This window comes from Trachypithecus francoisi, unplaced genomic scaffold, assembly GCF_009764315.1.
Source record: "Trachypithecus francoisi isolate TF-2019V2 unplaced genomic scaffold, Tfra_2.0 Lachesis_group12, whole genome shotgun sequence".
Lineage (NCBI taxonomy): Eukaryota > Metazoa > Chordata > Mammalia > Primates > Cercopithecidae > Trachypithecus > Trachypithecus francoisi.
In genome coordinates this window covers 76,286,231-76,300,182 of record NW_022681457.1, presented here as the reverse complement: position 1 = coordinate 76,300,182, position 13,952 = coordinate 76,286,231, and the positions used below count along the sequence as shown (strand labels likewise).

The 13,952-nt window shown below is 38.2% G+C and overlaps 1 protein-coding gene across 1 annotated transcript in view; it reads right to left on the bottom strand.

Moving 5' to 3' along the window:
• Positions 1-1,742: 1,742 nt before the first annotated feature.
• The window catches only part of LOC117092621 (selection and upkeep of intraepithelial T-cells protein 1), a gene marked incomplete at its 3' end in the record, with an annotated part of 49,273 nt that continues 37,063 nt past the window's right edge, over positions 1,743-13,952 (bottom strand). The window contains exons 8-10 of the mRNA XM_033226468.1: positions 10,227-10,349; positions 9,064-9,066; positions 1,743-1,747 (exon numbers count right to left, since the gene is read on the bottom strand). Coding sequence (XP_033082359.1) covers positions 1,743-1,747; positions 9,064-9,066; positions 10,227-10,349 — 131 coding nt within the window. The remainder of the gene's footprint in view (positions 1,748-9,063; positions 9,067-10,226; positions 10,350-13,952) is intronic.

Sequence of the window (13,952 nt, the reverse complement as noted above, 5' to 3'; positions counted from 1 at the left end):
TTCTTATTATATAAATTAACATTTTTTTTTGTTTTGTGTGTTTTTGATGCATGACTGCCCTTCTAAATTTTGCACTATACCATTAAAACAATTGTTATCAATAGTTAAATAAAAAAGAACAAAGCTGGACATGTCAATCTTCCTGATTTCAAACTATATTATAAAGCCAAAATAACATGACAATATGGAATGCCATAAAAACAGACATGCAGACCAAAAGAACAGAATAGAGACCTCAGAAACAAATTTATGCATTTACTGTCAACTGATCATTGGTGCCAAGTAAAACAATGGAGGAAGGGGTGTCTTCTCAACAAATGATACTGGGTAAGCTGCATATCTACATGTAGCAGAAGTAAATTGGACATTTATGTCTCACCATATAAAAAAATCAACTCAAAATTGATTAAAGACTTAAACATAAGACCTAAAATGTTACAACTCCTAGAAGAAAGCATAGGGAAAAAGCATTTTGAGATTGGTTTTGGCAATGAATTTTTTGATATGACACTGAATGCAAAGGCAACAAAAACATACAAAACACGTTAGGCTATATCAAAACAAGAAACTTCTGCATCACAATGAAAAAAAATCATCAACAGAGTTAAAAAGCAACCAAAAACCTTATCCACCATGATCAAGTTGGCTTCATCCCTGGATGCAAGGCTGGATCAACATACACAAATCAATAAATGTAACCCATCACTTAAATAGAACCAACGACAAAAATCACGTTATGATTTCAATAGATGCAGAAAAGGCCTTCAACAAAATTCAACACCCTGCATGCTAAAAGCTCTTAATAAACTAAATATTGATGGAATGTATCTCAAAATAATAAGAGCTATTTATGACAAACCCACAGCCAATACAATACTGAATGGGCAAAAGCTGGAAGCATTCCCTTTGAAAACTGGCACAAGACAAGGATGCCCTCTCTCACTACTCCTACTAAACATAGTACTGGAAGTTGTGGCCAGGGCAATCAGGCAAGAGAAAGAAATAAAGCACATTCAAATAGGAAGAGAGGAAGTCAAATTGTCTCTGTTTGTAGATGACATGATTGTTTATTTAGAAAACTCCATCATCGCAGCCCCAAATCTCTTTAAGTTAGTAAGCAACTTCAGCAAAGTCTCAGGATATGAAATCAATGTGCAAAAATCACAAGCATTGCTATACATCAAGACAGAGAGCCAAATCATGAGTGAACTCCCATTCACATTTGCTACAAAGAGAATTAAATACTTAGGAATCCAACTTACAAGGGATGTGAAGGACCTCTTCAAGGAGAACTACAAACCACTACTCAAGGAAATAAGAGAGGACACAAACAAATGGAAAAACATTCCATGCACATGGATAGGAAGAATCAATATCATGAAAATGGCAATACTGCCACAGTAATTTATAGATTCAACGCCATCCCCATCAAGCTACCATTGACTTCCTTCACAGAATTGGAAAAAACTACTTTAAATTTTATATGAAACCAAAAAAGAGCCTGCATACCCAAGACAATCCTATGCAAAAATAACAAAGCTGGAGGCATCATGCTACCTGACTTCAAACTATACTACAAGGCTACAGTAACCAAAACAGCATGGACCAAAACAAGTATAGATCAATGGAAAAAAACAGAGGCCTCAGAAAGAACGCCACACATCTACAACCATCTGATCTTCAACAAACCTGACAAAAACAAGCAATGGGCAAAGGATTCCCTATTTAATAAACGGTATTGGGAAAACTGGCTAGCCATATGCAGAAAACTGAAACTGGACTCCTTCCTTACACCTTATACAAAAATTAACACAAGATGGATTAAAGACTTAAATGTAAGACCTAAAACCACAACAACCCTAGAAGAAAACCTAGGCAATACTATTCAGGACATAGGCATGGGCAAAGACTTTATCACTAAAACACCAAAAGCAATGACAACAAAAGCCAAAATTGACAAATGGGATCTAGTTAAACTAAAAAGCTTCTGTTCAGCAAAAGAAACTATCATCAGAGAGAACAGGCAACCTACAGAATGAGAGAAAAATTTTGCAATCTTTCCATCTGACAAAGGATTAATATCCAGAATTTACAAGGAACTTAAACAAATTTACAAGAAAAAAACAACCCCTCAAAAAGTGGGTGAAGGATCTGAACAGACACTTCTCAAAAGAAGAAATTTGTGTGGCCATCAAACATATGAAAAAAAGCTCATCATCACTGAAATCATGAGGATTAAAGAGGAAATTAGAGAAATGCAAATCAAAACCACAATGAGATACCATCTCATGCCAATTAGAATGGTGATCATTAAAAAGTCAGGAAACAACAGATGCTGGAGAGGATGTGGAGAAATAGGAACGCTTTTACACTGTTGGTGGGAATGTGAATTAGTCTAACCATTGTGGAAGACAGTGGGGCGATTCCTCAAGGATCTAGAACCAGAAATACCATTTGACCCAGCAATTCCATTACTGGGTATATACCCAAAGGATTATAAATCATTCTACTATAAAGACACACACACAGGTATGTTTATTGCAGCACTCTTCACAATAGCAAAGACTTGGAACCAACCCAAATGCATATCAGTGATAGACTGGATAAAGAAAAATGTGGCACATATACACCATGGAATACTATGCAGCCATAAAAAAGGATGAATTCATGTCCTTTGCAGGGACATGGATGAAGCTTGAAACCATTATTCTCAGTAAACTAACACAAGGACAGAAAACTAAACACCACATGTTCTCACTCATAAGTGGAGTTGAACAATGAGAACACATGGACATGGGGAGGGGAACATCACACACTGGGGCCTGTCGGGGGGTGAAGGGGGTAGGAGAGGGATAGTATTAGGAGAAATACCTAATGTAGGTGATGGGTTGATAGATGCAGCAAACCCACGTGGCCCATGTATATCTGTGTAACAAACCTACAGATTCTGCACATGCATTCCAGAACTTAAAGTATAATAAAAATAAATCACACATATTCCATACATATATATGTACCATGTACCCACAAAATTTCAAAAAAAAGAATGTAAGAAAATATTTGCAAACTATACACTGATAAGTGGGTAATATCCATATTATACAAGAAACTCATTCAACTTAATCACACAATAACAAATAACCCAACAAAAAAAATGGGCAAAGAACCTGAATATACATTTCTCAGAAGAAGATATAAAAATGGCCAAAAGGCATATGAAAAGGTCCTCAACATCACTAATCATCAGGGCATTGCAAATCAAAACCACAATAACGTATCTCCACACACCTACTGGAATGGCTCTTATCAAAAAGAAATAGTAAGTATTGGAGAGCATGCGGAGTAAAGGAAACGCTTGTACTGTTGATAGGAATGTAAATTGGTATAGCCATTATGGAAAAATCATATGAAAGGTTCTGCAGAAGTTAAAGTTACAACTACTGCATGATCCAGCAATCCCACTTCCAGCTATAAATCCAAAGGAAATAAAATCAGTATTTGGAAGAAATATCTGCACCTCCATGTTCATTGCAGCATTATTCTCTGTAGCCAAGATATGGAAAAGACCTCAATGTCTACCAATGAATGAAATAATAAAAAAAGTGATATATATGTAGTAAAATATTATTCAGCCTTAAGAAAGGAAGAAATCCTTCTGTCTGTGACAACATAAATGAATCTGGAGGACATTAGGCTACATGAAATAAGCCAGTCACAGGAAGACAAATATTGCATAATTACACTTACACATGGAATTTCCAATATTCAAACTTACAGAAGCAGAGAGTAGAATGGTGATTGCCATGGGCCGGGAAGAGGAGGAAAAATGAGGTGATGTTCAAAGAGTACAAAGTTTCTGTTATGCAAGATGTATAAGTTTTAGAGTACTAATATACAGCAACAGGACTATAATTAACAATACTGTATTATATAGTTTAAATTTGTTGAGAGGGTAGTTCTTTCGTGTCCTTAGCACCCCAAAATAGGTGATTGAGATGGTTTATGCATTAATTAATTTGATTGTGATTATTTCACAGTGTATATGTATACGAAAATATCAAGTTGCACACCTTAAATATACATAGGTTTTGTCAATTATACCTCATTAAAGCTGTAAAAAGTACCAAATTGAATTTTGTATGGTTATCTTTGAGAGGGGATTTTCTTCACTTAGGAGTTTCACTGATACTTTGGTGTTTATGCTATGTTTGGTGCTGCAGTGACTTGTCTTGGCTTGACTTAATGCTGATTTGAATCACTCACTGTGAGTGAGCTAGTTGCTATTTCAGTACTTCCCTGCTCTTTTCTCACCACGTAGCAGCATTAGTTACCAAGGTGATGTTTCTGGGAACACAGAGGGAATAAGGACGTGCTGAAAATTTGGATTGATCAAATCATACACAGGTGAGTAGGCTAATGCTTCTCTTCCAGTCAGGCAGCAACGAGTCTCAGATTTTATTCTGTAATTTTTAAGAAAAATCTAACTTTTCTAGTATATGAGCTACTATGCTGCTCTGCTTCAAGAAGGGAAGTTTGCTATTGACCAGTTTTGGAACCTTTACAAAGATAAATACTTTGAGTCTCACAATTAATGCAGAGGCAAATAGATGCTGAGAAGGGCAGCTACCAAAAACAAGTTTGCCTTCTCTTTGGTCAGATTGGTTGTAGACATTAATAGAAATGGAATTTAGAAAAAAATATGTCCAGATTCAGAATGAGAGTAAGGGATACTTATTTTTCTTTAAGACAATAATTCATCCTGATTTTTCCTTATGACCAGCATCATTTAAACTGGTCTCCCTCAGATTTATAGTGTGGCATTCTTCAGAAACTTCAGAGGCTGAGTATCAATGGACCACAGCGTGATGATCTGGAGGCAGACCATTGAAAGGGTGCATTCATACTCTATTAGTGGACATATGTCTGTATTATAAAGAGAAGCATGTTTCTTAGAATAGCAAGTTTTTTGATCAACTCTGATCACTAGGGTTTCAAGTACATATATTTTTCTTACCTAGTCTTATAAGAAAAGATTTTGTGGAGTATGCCTGTAATACCTCCGCAACAAGAGAGAAAATGGGCATAGCTGCTACAGTCCTCTTCTCCAGGAACTAGTTATAAATAATATTTATAATGTTTACCACTACCTGATCCAGATTTCCTTTTCCCTTAGCCATTCCTCTGCATATTGGGCCTCTTTATCTGGTGGGAAGTCCCAAATATTTATTCCTAAAGCCCCTAAATGGCCCTGCTTTTATTGCATTACTGAGGTCTTTAATTAATATTTACTACTGAATTGAAGTGATTACATGTATCTAAAAAAGTCCTCCAACTCCAGGCATGGTTCTTTCTGCCTTGATAGCTGAAAATCATTCCCTTTTTATTCACCTGTTAATTCAGTGGCAGTGGGAGCTCAATTTGGACAGGCGGCCGTCTCAACTTCCATATCACCAGGACAGATGTTGGCACTCATGTGAATTTACTCCTCCCTTGGGAAGTGTTTTAGACTGACAAAACTCAAAACTGTGGGAATGGGAAGTGAGAGTATAATGAATGGATTATTGGGTATGACAGAGAAACCTCTTCTGCTTTTGTCTCTCTAGTCTTGAAGCTATGCATTGTGGCAATATAATTAAAAAACACCACATATACTTTATTTATTTGAAGAAAGGACTGCATCTTATGGGGGAGTGTTGCAGCCTTGCAGGTGGTGTTTCCAGCTAGCACCATAACTGAGTCTTCAATAGACTATTCCAATGGTCTGGAAAAGCAGCTGTTTCCATGTAAAGGAATATATATGGTGAGATTGGCCAGTTCTATAAGTAGGAACTCACAGATGTTCTTGTTTTATGATAAAATTAGTTCCTTGGTCAGAAGATATTTTCAACTGAATACCATAATGACAACAAAATGTCATAAGTCTGTGCTTGATGATGCTGGCAGAAGCACTGCAGTCAAGAAAGACAAACACATATACAGGATAATTGTATAATCCAGTGGAGAAAAATTGATCTTCTCTCTATAGTGGAAGAATCCAATATAATCAGTCAGTGGAGAATGGTTGCAAATCTGAGACTTCATGTTTAAGCTCTACCATAGACAGTTGGGCAATCAGTGGTTTCAGTAGATAGAAGAATCATGGGGAGGGAAAGTCCATTTTGTTGATCTTATGCATAACTTTCATCCCACCACCATGGCCGTTTTGTACATAAGTCATTAAACAAGCACCAGAGTTTCTCAGAAAAGAGGCCTAACTGATATTCACAACATGAGATACCTTCTCCACTTGATTATTGAAGACTTCCTCTCCAATAGATAGCCTTGGATAACTATGTAAATAATTCACAAATATGTCAAGATTTTGTGCTCATTTTGAGAAGTACATTCACACGTGACCCATGACTGCCTGTTACTAATCTTCCAACTTGGTTTATTCCAAGATTCTGACCTGCTGGCCAATCAGTTCATTAGCCAGTGTAGATCATTATGATCACTTAGTGTCTCATTATTAGGCATTCAATCTCTACCAGACTCTAGTAGTAAGCCAGAAGTTGATTCTCCACAGGAGAATAGTTGTTTTTAGAAGATTTGCCTTTTCTCCAATTCCATAGATAGTTGCATGGTGGCTCTTGAAAAAGAATTCAGTTGGAGAATCTGATTTTGAAGCTCACTATAAAATTGCACTAATCAAGCCTGTGCTATTGATGTAAAAGCCCACAAATAGATCAGTGAAACAAAAGAGAGTCCAGAAATAGATCTGAACTTTCTGTACTTTGCATCTTTGTCAAGAATTCGTTGTCAGGGCCGGGCGCGGTGGCTCAAGCCTGTAATCCCAGCACTTTGGGAGGCCGAGACAGGCGGATCACGAGGTCAGGAGATCGAGACCATCCTGGCTAACACGGTGAAACCCCGTCTCTACTAAAAAATACAAAAAAACTAGCCGGGCGAGGTGGCGGGCGCCTGTAGTCCCAGCTACTCGGGAGGTTGAGGCAGGAGAATGGCGTAAACCCGGGAGGCGGAGCTTGCAGTGAGCCGAGATCCGGCCACTGCACTCCAGCCTGGGCGACAGAGCGAGACTCCGTCTCAAAAAAAAAAAAAAAAGAAAAAAAAAAAAAAGAATTCGTTGTCAGTACAACACTATCCCTCTGATAATACAACACTATTTTGATTATTGTATTGATTAATGCTAGGTTTCCAACTCTGTTATTTTAAAAAATGTTTGGACATTCTATATCTTGACCTTTTCTATAAAATTTTATATAAATTATGTCAATTTCCTCAGAAAGACGACTTGAATTTGGAGATTAAGTTTAATCCATAGATTAAAAGCAGATTTATAAATAATATTGAGTCTTTCAATCTATGAACATTATATATCTATCCATTAATGTGGGTCATCTTTAATATCTCTAAATAATGTTTTTCAGTTTTCATTATAAAAATATTCTACTTATTCAATTTATTCAAATGTATTTAATTTTTGATGTTATTATAAATTGTATATTTTAAAGGGGACGGGTTTTCTTCTATTCAGATTTTGAAAGTTTTATTGTAAGAGTTGAATCTTGTCAAATGATTATTTTCTACTTCTGCTGAGATGATCATACATATAATTTTTTCCTTTCTGTTAATGTCATAAATGCTTTCTTCTATCTTTTTTACTTTTCCTTCTATTTTAATTTCAGTTTTAATAATTTTTTTTGGTCTCTCTTTAAGTTCACTGCTCCTTTCTCAGTTGTGTCCTGTCTGTTAAGCCCTCAAATTATCTCTTTATATCTAATATCATATTTTTCATGTCTAGCATTTTCATTTCATTCTTTTTTGTAAAATAATACCTATCTGAAGAAATTTTCCATCTGCTCATGCAAGTTGTCGCTTTTCTAAATAGATCTGTTATTGTATATATTATAGTTTTATTAAAACGTTTATAAGTGGTGAACTAAACATTTAGGCCATCTCTGGATTTGCTTTTATTGATTCTTTCCTCTCTTAGTAATGTGTCATATTTTATTACTTTTTATTGTCTTATAAAATTTGCTTGTATGTCAGACATTGACATGACAATGAAGAGTAAATACTAATGCTAATTCTACTTATAAAAGGATATGTCCTTCTTTTGTCAGGTTGCTAATATGGGGAACTGTGTCAATGTAATTTGTATTTGAGTTGCATTTGGGCAGTTTAACCTTTAGTTGGATTCAGTTTCACCACTTACTTCAAAGTCTTTCAGTGTGGAATTAGGACTTCCCCTTAAAAGGGTCAAAGACTCAAGGACCAGCAAGTTGCAAAAGATGTCTTCAATCCACTTGCCATCTTCCTGAACTTTGAACTCTCTCTTTCTCTCTGCTTTGCAGTTCAATTGCCAGCTTTCTGGTTCACCAAGGAATTCTTTTTGCTCTCCTATCATACTTTAGCTCTTTTGTGTCTTAGACAATCTTTCTCCATTCTCTTTTCCAGCCCTCAGCCATTAGAAGACCAGTGTAGTGTGACTGATGAGGGTGTCTCTAGGAAGATTTACCACACTTTATCTGTCTTTCCCTGAATCTTCAGCAGTCATTTGGGGAAGGCCCTGCATGCCTCAAAATCTCTCTAACCTTTTGTGCTCTGTCTGCATCCTTTGGTATACTATTCCCATGTAATAATTGAGTTTCCATGATAAAGAATTGGTGATGCATACAGATTTTCTGTGTGGCAGGGGCTCTTCCCCCAGACCACATATGACTCTTAACAATTTAGCTTATTGTGCACTACTCCTATTCATGGTAGATTCTCTTTTCTCTCATAATTTTACCAGAGGTGAAATCAGCTGTAGGTTTCTTCTCACCTAGGAAGGTGTCCTCACTTTTTGGAATTTGGTTTATTAGGTTTCTTTGGGTTCTTAGCTCTCTCATGGCTTTTTAAAAAGCTATAATTCTGTAGCTTACCAACATTCTTATTTGTGTAGAAGTAACAGGTTTTTATTACTTAAACTTTGAAACAATTTCAAATTTTTATGAATATTGCAAGAATAGTAAAAGAGCTCCAATAGGCTCAGAGACTCTATTTAAGTCACACTTCCAGTACAGCCTGCAAAACCATGAGCCAGTTAAACCCCTTTTCTTTATAAATTACCCAGCCTTAGGTATTTCTTTATAGTGATGCCAAAATAGACTAACACACCCTGGAATCAATTATTTGTCGGAAGAACCTGGTTCTGTTGAGAAAGGAGTGGTATTTAGAGACCAAGATCTGCTGCTAGCTATTGCTCCTGGGTGCTGCCAGTGGACAGAACTCAGAATATCTATGTATCTAACTATTCACACATATGTATTTAATACTTAATTTTCTATCTACCTGTATATATTGAAATCCATGACTTTATATGAATTGCTCCAATTTCAACTCAATATCATAGAATGTATTCTAACTTCCTTTCTATATTTGTAGTTCCTTTCTCACATTGTAAGACACCTGGCTGTCATTATCCTTAAAAATATTTGCTTATTTGCCTAGTCCTCATGTATGTAAACAAATGCTGGTTTAGACCCTTACTGTTGTGGTCTCTGGCCGGGCGCGGTGGCTCAAGCCTGTAATCCCAGCACTTTGGGAGGCCGAGACGGGCGGATCACGAGGTCAGGAGATCAAGACCATCCTGGCTAACACGGTGAAACCCCGTCTCTACTAAAAATACAAAAAACTAGCCGGGCGAGGTGGCGGCGCCTGTAGTCCCAGCTACTAGGGAGGCTGAGGCAGGAGAATGGCGTGAACCCGGGAGGCAGAGCTTGCAGTGAGCTGAGATCCGGCCACTGCACTCCAGCCTGGGTGACAGAGCGAGACTCCTTCTCAAAAAAAAAAAAAAGAGTATGGCATTAATTTTCAAGTCAGTCCTTGAGATAAGAAGAGAGGAAATCCTGCAAATTTTTCAAAGAGCTCAATATACAGAAAGTTTGGTGAATGCCTTCTGGATGAAATATAGCTGAACCTTCCATATTTATCTGGGAGAGTTGTCCAATTATTCAATCAATGTTGAGAAAGTTATTGCCATTTGAGACAACAACATGGGCACTGGTAGAACCCCAGGAACCTTGAAAAGGCTATAATCAGGAAACTCTTGTATAACACACAGGTCTTTGTTTTTTCTTCCAGTTACTAAGGCACAAGGATAAGAATGGTCACTCTTCTGGACATCTGGAGATCCACCAAAGGAATAATTCCCTCTGAGTTACCACCCTTCCTTTTACATTTACCTCTCAGTCTGAAGTAAACCAAGGAAATAAGCATGGTGATGAAGACCATCAGCACCCACACCATCACAGTCATATCTTCCAAATACATAGAAAGAAACTGGAATTTTCGATCTGAAACAAGAACTAGGGAGAGATGGAACATTTAGGATTGTTGCAGCGGAGAGAGCAGGGCTCGTTTAGAGATTTATGATAAGTTTACTCTCCAGGTTCCTGTTGCTTCATACCATCTGAGTGTGTCTGATGGTTGGGGAGAAGTAGGTTGGGCTATGTGGATGATCCTGGATATGAGTATATTTGGGCTAAGACCAGAAGAAGGCTGTGATGAGGCAGGTGCCATTCTTCTTAAGCAGCATAGTATTTTCCCTGAGTGGCCACAGTCTGAAGGACAGATAAACACATTGTGTATTTACCCACGTTAGCTGGTGCTGAGGACCCTCAAGAATCCTGGGTCTTGTGAGGAGTGTCATAAAATAGAATAGTCTTGGGTGAGCAGACTCTCTAGAATAAAAAAGATCTCAAAATTCTTAAAAGTCATACTATCATCTATGTCAAAAGTCTCATTTAAATTATGTTTTCTCTATGGTTCTAAAGTAGTAAACATGCCCATATCATAGTATTGGTTAACATATCTTGTAATGGCAGCACCACTGCCAGCAATGAAGGCATCTGTTTCATTACTATGCCTATTAGAAATTACTCTCTTATATAAGAGAGTACAGTTATTAAACCATAGTTATTAATCACCAAATATTTGCTCAATTAGTGACTGTGTAAATGACAAATGCCTCAGGCATGTCATGTGCTATGATAAGAACCTGAATGAAAGTGGTGTTTTCCAGAGACTGGAAGAGCTCAGGGCCTCTGAACAGCTGAGAGAAGTCTTAAATAACTTGGTAATAGTAATGGTAGAATCTATGGACAGTGGGTGCAGCCCACGGAGGGTGAGCTGAAGCAGGGCGGGGTGTTGCCTCACCTGGGGAGCACAAGGGATCAGGGGATTTCCCTTTCTTAGCCAAGGGAAGCCATGATAGACTGTACGTGGGAAAACGGGACACTTCTACACAAATACTGCACTTTTTCCTATGATCTTAGAAACCAGCAGACCAGGAGATTCTCTCCCGTACCTGGCTCAGTGGGTGCCATGCCCACGGAGCCTTGCCCACTTCCAGTGCAACAGTCTGAGATTGACCTGTGAGGTGGCATTCTGGAGGGGGAGGGGCATCTGCCTTTGCCGAGGCTTGAGTAGGTAAACAAACTGGCTGGGAAGCCCACCTGCCTCTGTAGACTCCACTTCTGTGGGTAGGGCATAGCTGAACCAAAAGGCAGCAGAAACTTCTGCAGACTTAAACAACCCTGCCTAACATCTCTGAAGAGAGCACTGGTTCTCCCAGTATGGAGTTTGAGCTCTGATAACGGACAGGCTGCCTCCTCAAGTAGGTCCCTGACCCCCATGTAGCCTAACTGGGAGACACCTCCCAGTAGGGGCCAACTGACACCTCATACAGGCAGGCATCACTTGGGGACGAAACTACCAGAGGAAGGATCAGGCAGCAATATTTACTGTTCTGCAATATTTACCATTCTGCAGCCTCCACTTGTGATACCCAGGCAAACAGGGTCTAGAGTGGACCTCCAAGAAACTCCAACAGACCTGCAGCTGAAGGACCTAACTGTTAGAAGGAAAACTAACAAACAGAAAGGAATAGCATCAGTATCAACAAAAAGGACATCCACACCAAAACCCCATATGTAGGTCACCACCATCAAAGACCAAAGGTAGATAAAACCACAAAGATGGGGAGAAACCAGAGCAGAAAAGCAGAAAATTCTAAAAACCAGAGCGCCGCTTCTCCTCCAAAGGATTGCAGCTCCTCACCAGCAACAGAACAAAGCTGGACAGAGAATGAGTTTGACAAATTGACAAAAGTAGACTTTAGAAGGTTGGTAATCACAAACTTCTCCGAGCTAAAGGAGCATGTTTTAACCCATTGCAAGGAAGCTAAAAACCTTGAAAAATGTTACATGAAAAACGAGAATAAACAGTGTAAAGAAGATGTTAAATGACCTGATGGAACTGAAACCATGACACAAGAATTTCGTGACGCATTCACAAGCTTCAATAGCCGATAAAATCAAGTGGAAGAAAGGATATCAGTGACTGAAGATCAAATTAATGAAATAAAGCAAAAAGACATGTTTAGAGGAAAAAAAGAGTAAAAAGAAACAAACAAACCTCCAAGAAATATGGGATTATGTGAAAAGACCAAATCAATGCTGGATAGGTGCCCCTAAAAGTGATGGGGAGAATGGAACCAAGGTGGAAAACACTCTGCAGGATATTATCCAGGAGAACTTCCCCAACCTAGCAAGGCAGGCCAACATTGACATTCAGGAAACACAGAGAACACCACAAAGATACTCCTCGAGAAGAGCAACTCTAAGACAAATAATTGTCAGATTCACCAAAGTTGAAATGAAGGAAAAAATGTTAAGGCAGCCAGAGAGAAAGATCAGGTTACCCACAAAGGGAGGCCCATCAGACTAACAGTGGATCTGTTGACAGAAACCCTACAAGCCAGAAGAGATTGGGGGCCAATATACAACATTCTTAAAGAAAAGAATTTTCAGCCCAGAATCTCATATCCAGCCAAACTAAACTTCCTAAGTGAAGGAGAAATAAAATCCTTTAGAGACAAGTACATACTAAGAGATTTTGTCACCACTAGGCCTGCCTTACAAAAGCTACTAAAGGAAGCACTAAATATGGAAAGGAACAACTGGTACCAGCCACTGCAAAAACATGCCAAATTGTAAAGACCATCCATGCTAGGAAGAAACTACATCAACTAATGGGCAAAATAACCAATTAACATCATCATAATGATGGGATCAAATTCACACATGACAATATTATCCTTAAATATAAATGGGCTAAATGCCTCAGTTAAAAGACACAGACTGGCAAATTGGATAAAGAGTCAAGACCCATCAGTGTGATGTATTCAGGAAACCCATCTCATGTGGAGAGACACACACAGAATCAAAATAAAGGGATAGAGGAAGATCTACCAAGCAAACGGAAAGCAAAAAAAGCAGAGTTTGCAATCCTAGTCTCTGATAAAACAGACTTTAAACCATCAAAGATCAAAAGAGACAAAGAAGGCCATTACATAGTGGTAAAGGGATCAATTCAACAGGAAGAGCTAACTATCCTAAATATATATGCTCCCCATACAGGAGCATCCAGATTCATAAAGCAAGTCCTTACAGAACTACAAAGAGATTTAGACTCCCACACAAAAATAATGGGAGGCTTTAACAACCCACTGTCAATATTAGACAGATCGATGAGACAGGAGGTTAACAAGGATATCCAGGACTTGAACTCAGCTTTGCATCAAGCAGATCTACTAGACATCTACAGAACTCTCCACCCCAAATCAACAGAATATACATTCTTCTCAGCACCACATTGCACTTATTCTAAAATTGACCATATAATTGGAAGTAAAGCACTCCTAAGCAAATGTAAAACAAAAACAAAAACAAAACCCAGAAATCACTGCAAACTGTCTATCAGACAACAGTACAATCAAACTAGAACTCAGGATTCAGAAACTCACTCAAAACCACACAACTACATGGAAACTGAACAACGTGCTCCTGAATGACTACTAGGTAAGTAACAAAAAGAAGGCAGAAATAAAGATGTTCTTTGAAACCAAT